This window comes from Cyphellophora europaea, assembly GCF_000365145.1.
Source record: "Cyphellophora europaea CBS 101466 unplaced genomic scaffold supercont1.2, whole genome shotgun sequence".
Lineage (NCBI taxonomy): Eukaryota > Fungi > Ascomycota > Eurotiomycetes > Chaetothyriales > Cyphellophoraceae > Cyphellophora > Cyphellophora europaea.
The window spans coordinates 3,246,052-3,254,312 of NW_008481808.1; the positions used below are offsets into that span (position 1 = coordinate 3,246,052).

Genomic DNA, 8,261 nt, shown 5'->3' on the forward strand with positions numbered 1-8,261 from the left:
TGCAAACCTTGGAGACCCTGTGAGAATAGAGTCTGCCGTACGACCTGCGATGCGGGAGCAGGTCCAATACTTATAGACTGAAAGCCCTTCGATCAGTAGACCAGACGCGACGCGTCTACGCATTGACTTGAAGTCGAAGCGTACATCGATACCACTCAGCCAATAGCTAGGGATCAAGCGCCCCCGAGTCCAGTATCAAGTAGGCTCGAGCAGTGCCCCCATACCAGGCCTCCGATGCTATTGCCGTTAAGCCCGAGAGAGTTTCAGGCGTCAGAGTGGAGCCTCCATACGAAAAGGTTGCCTGAAAAGTCCCCGCGGGCTCGTACAACACCCACAACGGTTAGCCTTTCTCTGGTCTCTTTTCTAGGGCCGTGGCGTGAAACTTCACCCAACACAGAGATTGATGCCTGGTCTGGTCAAAGTACAGGATCGCCGGGATGTTGGAGAAGAGCGGCCGCCGTTCCACCGAGCATTCCATTGGTCGAATGCCAGGTGGGTGAACGGACCGAGTCGCATGCATTGATAAAACATATATTATGCCTGGTCCTAACTCCCTGCGTCAAACCAACACGATCTCCTTGTCCGTCTCGCGGGCCAATACCGCTCCAAAGACATTGGTATCATTGACGCGGAAGTACCCCAGTCTTTCAGCCAGGATCATATCGTCGACCGGCTTCGCGACAACGACGAGACCATGGTATTCATACACTTCATCAACGTATCCCGTTGTCGAGTCCCAGGTCGGCCGCCGACGCTGCAGCCCAACCAGGGGCAGCAAGCCAATCTCAAAACTCGGCCCTGATCGGCGAAGCTTGACCGTGAACTCTTCCATGTCGTCCATGTAACATTGCACATCGGTCTGCAGCACGCGGTGACGGGCCACGCTGGCAGAGTTGCGGGTGAATCGCCGCAGGATTGTGGCGTGGACTTCGCCCGTATGCAAGCTGATCCTGAGCTTGTGGCTTTCCAGCTCGTCGGCCGTTGGCCACCGCACCCGCTCCTCGGGTATGACTCGTCCGACCAGTCTGAGCTCACCACCGCTGACTTGACCCCAAGGGTGGTCCTCGAACACGGGGGTCGTGGAGGCGTATGACGGCTCGGCCAGGTGCACGCCATCTGTTTTGGCACCCCACGACTGGTAGATGCTCGCGTTGATCAAGCCGTTGATGCTGGCCCAAGTCCAACTAGGAGCACTTGGGGTGCCTGGGATACGCTGGCTAGGCTTGCCGTTGACCTGCCTGCCGTTGAGGACGTGCCACAAGAGGCATGGAATGAGGTCGTACTTCCACAAGCCTGCTAGGTAGTCCCCGCTCGGTCGAGAAGCCTCGTGGTGGTACTCCCAATGCTGCTCTGCGAAAGCTCCTCCAGCACGAGGTAGAGCTAGCGTGCGTAAATACGCTACCACATCTGCCTGATTCTCCGTGAGATAGGATGAGGAGAGGCCGAACATCTGCGCCAGCCCGGAGATGGCAACGAGTTTGTCAGTCTCCCGCGTCAAGGAGCATGCTGAGTACAGCTCGGCGAGATAGAACCAACCGAAGAGATCTCTGTGACAGGTCAAGGACGGAAACGAAGGAAGTGGAAGCGGCTTGCTGGGAGACACAACCCGGGACGTCAGGCTCCGAGACGGCTTCTTGTGCTCGAATACCGCAGTCGGAGATTGGGTTATCAGAGTTGCGGCGCGCGCCAGCGTTTGCGGAATGGTCTTGGGCAGTCCCTCTGGGAAGGTCTCGCAGGCAAGCAGCTCGCGGCACTCCCAAAAGACCTGGTCCGGGCCGAAGTGCACTATGCGGTGAGACAGGAGCCGCTCCTGAAGGACCCAGCCTCTCCTGTTTATTGGATTGCCAATCAATTCGTCGCGCGCGAAATCTTCTTCCACAATCCAGAACGTGCCTTGAACAGATGCTGGTGGGGGCTTCTTTGTGTGAGAACGAAGTACGGGTCGATTCAGCTCTCGAGAAATGTTAATCTTGAAAGGCTCAATATCCCGCACGCTAGGTGTCTTGAAAAGGCCATAAGGGCCGGCGTCTGTGTCTCTGCCAGCCTGAATGTTGAGAAAAGCATGTCGGTAGACCTCACCCATTCGAGCGGCCTCCTTCTGCCAGTCTGCCTCCCAGCCGGGACCTGTTTGTAGGATACAAAGCGAGTCGATCCACAGATAGCGGATCTTTAGTCTTCGTGCAACATCGATGGCGTCTTGAAAGGTCCGGGTCAGGATTTTGGGATCAATATTCTTCTCCCATTCTGACAGCATATCCACATCCAGTCGGGGCATCGTCTCTGGTCGGATACTCCATCGGTGAGTCAGAGAAGCGTATCGCTGGTCCCTGCGATCACCTGGAGCACAATCAAGCCGCAGCTTATTGTCATGCAGGTCGAGAATGCGAGTTGGCTGGAAGCGGTGCTTGGCGTTATCGCCTGGATGAGGATTGTTATAGCCAGCTCGACATGCTTTGTGGCTTTCGGTACAAGCTGTATACCATCTTTGGACAAGGCGTTGGATACGGGGAGTCCACATGGAATAGGTGTGAATATGAGCCGTCTGGGCTGTGGGTATCAGGTCTTGGTTCCGCAGTGGCGATACCGGGGAAACGGGCGAGACCAGCTCATGATCAATGGGAGTGGCTTCGTCGTCGTCGCTGTCGTCGTCATCGCAGCTTTCCTTGGTTGGCATGATCCGAAAGATGACCTTCTTCCACGAAGGCTTGTCTCCGAATTGAAAACATATCCCGAAATCCTCCTTGGAAAACCACACGGGTGACCACGAGTAGTGGGCTAGGGGAGAACTCCAGAGACGCTGCAGACCTTGGCTGAAGCGGTGGAGGTAGGTGTTGGACCAGGTGTTAAGGAGGACAGCCCGCTCGCTGTCGGACAGCTTTCGCCATATGATGACACAGATGTGGCATCCATCACGAGCGGCGGCGGCTAACTGAGCGGGCGAGCCATGGTGTTGATAGGCTGGGATTGACAGCGCTCGCTCGTGGATGTGGTACCAGGGCCTGTCAGTGCGAGTGAAGAGCGATGTGCAGGCGGAGCATAGCATGACGCGCGTCAGCAGCTATAGCTCCGAGTGCCTCACTCGGCGCTGGAAGTCCATGGAGCGCGATTCCCTTTGGTCACGTATTCGTGAAGATCGGTATTGGACTCCGGTCGCGCTTTTTCGAGGAAACAGTTTCCAAGACGAGTTGATATCCGTTGATGAAAGTTCTTGTGCAACAGACCGACGTGTTGTTCATTATGATTCCGACTAGGGAGGTGGCTGGCGGGGTCCGATCCTTCCAAGTACGGCACACCTAAAGCGGCGAGAGCCTCAGCCGCCGCTTACCGCCAAGATTCAGGCAAACTATCAACAGAGAAGCACAGAGAAGAGCGTACAGTAGACTGAGTAGAAGGAATTACTGATCTATTATATGGCCACTTGACCAACAAAGACACCGACGCTATGTACCATAGTCACGCTTCCCACCCATTATCATTATTCGTAGCCAATCCGTTGCCCACTAGGCCCTCCCCTCCCGACTGCTTCCAAAACCATTGACGCTGATCTCATAGGGTAGGCCGAGACCAACATCTCGGTTGGCCGCATCTTCCGTAACCAGTCTGATGACACTACCCTGTGTCCCAGCACTCCTGCTGCTTCGACTTGTTGCCGCAGACTTGAAGCTGTTGTTGCTTTGCGTCTGCCTCAGGCTTGGTCGCGAGCGCGACGTGCCTTGTCTGACATAACTAGGCCTGCTATTAAAGCTCTGCTGAGGCCTCGACTGCGAGTGAGAAGCCGACTGTGGGGCGGTGTACGTGGTGTACATGCTGTGGGTGCCTTCGTCAAGAGAGGTACTCGACATACTAGGCACCGAGTCTTCATATACCTCTAGTGGCGCCGATGGGTTGTGCACAATCGACGACGCTGACAAGCTTGAATTTCCCGAAGGCGAAGAAGATCGAGGCTTGGCGTCGATATCGTCTCCCTCGTCGTCGGAGAAAGTCAAGAGATCGACAGCAGGCCCCGTCATGCTCCGAAGAAGCTCGGCGAACATGCGCATCATGCCTTGAAACTCGGTCTCCGTCAAAGGTTTGCCACTGAAGCGTGAGTATTCGTAAGTGGACACGAACTCGTCTGTGAGATCGGCATCAGGCAGCATGCCCACGTCTGCCAGTTCTGCCAGGTAGTTTCGCATCCCCATGTCTGGAGGTCGGGCGAGCATATCAACGATCCTGGCATCTGGCTGTGGGACCCCACTTTCGTCCAGCGCAAGCGGGCTGTCGCCAGGAGCCAAGCTGACAGCCTTTGCTTCGATGAGGTCGATCAGTTCGTCCGCAACACCCGCATATTCGAGATTCGCCATTTCGTCCGAAGCGGGTGACTGCCAGCCGGCGTGGACCACAGTGCCCCATTGCGGCTCCAACAATACACGCTCGTGTGGTGTGATCGAATGCTCGTGATGATGCTGCTTGATCTGCTTGGTGATCACTAGCATGCGCTCACCCGCACCCTCAAGTTCAGTCTCGATACGCCGACTGCGCGGCTTTGCATGATATGCCACGACGGCTGATCGTGCAAACGTCTCTTGAATGAGTCGATGAACATTGCGCCCGGGAAGATCTTCCCGTTCAATGGGGAGGAACGTTTTGGGGATGTCTCGGAGTATCGAGCGATTCGTGTAGAGGCGAGTGCCGTATAGGAAGGCCGCGATCAATGCGGTCAGCACCCATGCGGCTGCAACGATGATTATGTCGATGACTCGTCGCCGGTGATACGACTCGTACAGCTTGTCGGCCGGCGCGACACCTACAAAGGCTATGAGCAGTAGGAAGACCGCGGTAAAGGAAGAGCTGTAGAAGATCTTGAAGAGGACTTCACGGGTACGAGCCATATCGAAGGCGGCCTCATTGTGTTGCCCCAACTGATACTACGTGCAAATTATGGATTAAAAGAGAATTAATGCTGCTGAGTAGCAATCATGATGAAATGTAGACAAGACCGCACGAAGCTGCGGTGAAGTGACGGCACAGTGCCCAAACTACCCAGCAGCATCTACGGTGGCGCTGGAGGACAGGATGTGCAGTTGTTGCAAAGAACAAGTAACCCGAGCCCAGTATTTGCTTTCTGATCCTTTCATGTCACTGTCGAACAAGTGTGCCTGTTGTATCACCACCCACATCCTTTACGACCGCATGCCAGACGTCGTGTCTCATGGATTCATGCACTCTTCTCGTTGAGATTGTCGAGCTCGTATGCGGCGCCGAGACCTGCTCAGCATTACACACCAGCCGGCGCCAACATCCGCCTACCTCTGGGATTGCGGACTAGAGCATGGGCTAGCCTACAATAGCTGCGCTACATGCGGTCACTCGAGTATTCGACTCCGTCGGTGCCACTCTGGGAATCATGCTCGGCCAGTTCCTTCCAGAAGTGCTGGTCCAGTGGCCGAAATTTCCCGCATTTGATGCAATACTCAAATGGCTTGTGGCCCAAGTAAACACCGACACGCTCCTTCAGGTTTGTTCACTATTCTTCCGCGCCTCGCAGGAGAGGGTTTCCTCCCACATCTCTGACAGTAGGTGAATATCGTTCTCGCGCATCTCTCTTTGTTTCTTGTCAGCATTATGGCAGACTCTATTTAAAGGGATGTGGACGCGGAACAGGATACCTCGATTGATTACCTGCGTCTATGCCCAGTGTTCAGCTGATGACTGAAGTCGACCATTGCACTGTGCCGAGGCCAATGGCAAATCAGCCAGTCAGCGAATACGAGGTCTTGACTCTTCAGCTCAAGCGTGCGTGCTTCCTGAGAATCGCCTCTTGAATAATCCTACGCGAGCCTCGTACGCCAACAGACTTACCTAATTTGTACACCTGCAGACGGACATCTATAAGTGTCGGTCGTGCTCGAGAAAAGTCCAACAGCGCAGTACTCTTCTGTTCACAAGCAATATTACACCATGTCCGCCAAACGCGACCGAAATGTGCCACCGGGAATATTGGATGCCAGACGCCGGATCATAAGCAACAAGGTAATGAAAGACACGATACATGTGGACAAGTATGGCTTTGAAACAAAGGGCGAGTACACGCAGGGAACGCTCTTATGCAAACCTGGTGGTGGGCCTCCCCTGCACTTCCATCGAAGTTACTCTGAAAAGTTCGTCGCGCTCGAAGGAGATCTGATTGTCTACCTGGATGGGGAGAAACTCACACTCAAGCCGGGAGAAAGCGCCACAGTGCCCGCCGGCAAGACCCATACCTTTACTGCTGAAGGCGAGACGGATATAAAATTCACGGGCTATTGTATTCCAGCACATTCAGGTGAGTAGAAATGCTGGCCTCGGTGTTGCCTTTCCCCCTGACGTTCAGTCACAAACTGACAAGATACACTGTACTGACCCAAGCAGGTTTCGAAAAGTCGCTGTACATCATGTATGGTCTGGCGAACGACGGATTCGCAGACGAGGAGGGCTTGCCAAAATCACTTGTCCAGAAGGCGCTTATCGCAGACATGTCCGATATGAGGTTCACCGGAGGCGCTGGAGGGTTCATGAATTTGGTGAATGGCCTTTTGGCAGGGTACGCAAGGTGGTCGGGCGAAGAAGAGCGCCTCCTGCGGAAGTACTGGGACTGACACTCGAATTGTGGCGCTGATGAGCTCACTTGGAATAGATAGCAGTGTACACGACTTGTTTAGCCGCATTTTGGAGGGATCATGTTAATAACAACCTTACCACATAAAACCTCGCCTAAAACTGCCTTCTCCAGGCGTCCCTGAGCGGAGACACCCCCTTGCCCCAGGGGTCACAAGGCTCGCCCCACGCGTGGTGACGCACCCCGGAAACGATCCCCGAATTGACCCCAACCATCTCAAAAAAAAGTTGTGACACGCCCTATACCTCTCTCTTTTGCATCAACATCAACATATCTGCAATTCGTCGGACAGCCCCTCAACCCGAAAACCAACGATTCGTAACTCCACAGGCCCTTTCGATTCTACCATCTCGCCGCCACCCACCTACCTATCCACCATGTCCACATCCGCGACCGCCGTCCTTGAGAAAACCCCACCCACCACCCTCGCCCTCTCCGTCTCAACCCTCCTCCTCGGCCTCGTCGCAGGCTATTTCATCGGCAGCGGCTCTTCCCTGGGCCTCTTCTCCACCCCCTATTCCACCCCATCCTCCTCCGGATCAAGAACAAAATCCTCCAAACGCAGTAAGAAGCAGGCCCCCAAATCCTCCTGGCCCAACTCCTACGACGTCACCGTCCAACCAGGCGACTCCTCCGACGAAGAATTCGCGCGCGCCATTCACACCGGCACCGGCACCGGCGACGCCGACGACGAGGACTCCTCTCCCGACGAAGACACCTCTCAGGAAGAAGACGAGGACGACGACGACGACGAAGAAGACCTAGCCGTCGACACCACCGCGCTAAAAGAGCAAGCCAAGTCGCCCGACGAGGTCAAGCTGATGCTCGTGGTGCGCACCGACCTCGGCATGACCAAGGGCAAGATCGCCGCGCAGTGTGGGCACGCCACGCTTGCCGTGTACAAGACTCTGGCGGGCAGTGCGGCGGGCGTGCCGTTGCTGAGGCGGTGGGAGAATGGCGGGCAGCCGAAGATTGCGGTCAAGTGCGAGAGCGAGGAGGAGTTGCTGTTGTTGCAGGGGCAGGCGATGAGTTTGGGGCTGGTGGCGCGCGTTATCAGAGATGCGGGCCGGACGCAGATTCAGGCGGGGAGTGCGACGGTGTTGGGCGTCTTGGGGCCCAAGGGGGCTGTGGATGGGATTACGGGGGGGTTGAAGCTGTTGTGAGAGTCGGGAGATGTGATTTGTCAGACATTGGTCTTCTATGGCTGCTGGCCATATCTAGAGTCTGAAAGCAGCAGAACGCTTTTTGTCCAAGGTTTGTGTGGAACCCCTGGGGTCTAGTCTGATGCATCATTTCATGCTTCAGCGCGTCTATCGCGCTGTCTGTCGATGTCCGTGCTTTCTAGGATCCACCAATAGCAGCTGGCAAGCCATCCTTGTCAGCGCTGCCCAGAGCCCGCGCCTTTTCAGAATCAGCCTGAGAGATATGGCATATCGCAACCAGCGCACTCCCCTTCAACACTCGATCTCCTACTCCTCCAGCGTCGACTCGTCCCCGTTTTTGTCTTCGCTCTCTTCTTCATCTTCACTCTCTTCTTCATCTTCACCCTCTTCTTCATCTTCACCCTCTTCTTCATCTTCACCCTCTTCTTCATCTTCACCCTCTTCTTCATCTTCACCCTCTT

The 8,261-nt window shown here is 55.3% G+C and overlaps 5 protein-coding genes across 5 annotated transcripts in view; 2 read left to right on the plus strand and 3 right to left on the minus strand.

Moving 5' to 3' along the window:
- Positions 1-559: 559 nt before the first annotated feature.
- On the minus strand, positions 560-2,674 carry HMPREF1541_02738 (uncharacterized protein; the record flags this gene model as incomplete). The annotated part of the gene is made up of 1 exon (XM_008717093.1): positions 560-2,674. The coding sequence occupies one exon, from the start codon at positions 2,672-2,674 to the stop codon at positions 560-562; it is 2,115 nt and encodes a 704-aa protein (XP_008715315.1).
- An 826-nt stretch (positions 2,675-3,500) lies between these two features.
- On the minus strand, positions 3,501-4,871 carry HMPREF1541_02739 (uncharacterized protein; the record flags this gene model as incomplete). Its single annotated transcript, XM_008717094.1, has 1 exon — positions 3,501-4,871. One exon carries the CDS (start codon positions 4,869-4,871, stop codon positions 3,501-3,503), a length of 1,371 nt encoding a protein of 456 aa, XP_008715316.1.
- Positions 4,872-5,940: 1,069 nt separating this feature from the next.
- Positions 5,941-6,617, plus strand: HMPREF1541_02740 (uncharacterized protein; the record flags this gene model as incomplete). Its single annotated transcript, XM_008717095.1, has 2 exons — positions 5,941-6,304; positions 6,391-6,617. The coding sequence occupies 2 exons, from the start codon at positions 5,941-5,943 to the stop codon at positions 6,615-6,617; spliced, it is 591 nt and encodes a 196-aa protein (XP_008715317.1).
- A 397-nt stretch (positions 6,618-7,014) lies between these two features.
- HMPREF1541_02741 (peptidyl-tRNA hydrolase) lies at positions 7,015-7,800 on the plus strand (the record flags this gene model as incomplete). The annotated part of the gene is made up of 1 exon (XM_008717096.1): positions 7,015-7,800. One exon carries the CDS (start codon positions 7,015-7,017, stop codon positions 7,798-7,800), a length of 786 nt encoding a protein of 261 aa, XP_008715318.1.
- A 306-nt stretch (positions 7,801-8,106) lies between these two features.
- Positions 8,107-8,261, minus strand: part of HMPREF1541_02742 (uncharacterized protein) — a gene marked incomplete at both ends in the record, with an annotated part of 438 nt that continues 283 nt past the window's right edge. Inside the window, one exon of the mRNA XM_008717097.1 lies at positions 8,107-8,249. Within this exon, the coding sequence (XP_008715319.1) occupies positions 8,107-8,249 (143 nt within the window). The remainder of the gene's footprint in view (positions 8,250-8,261) is intronic.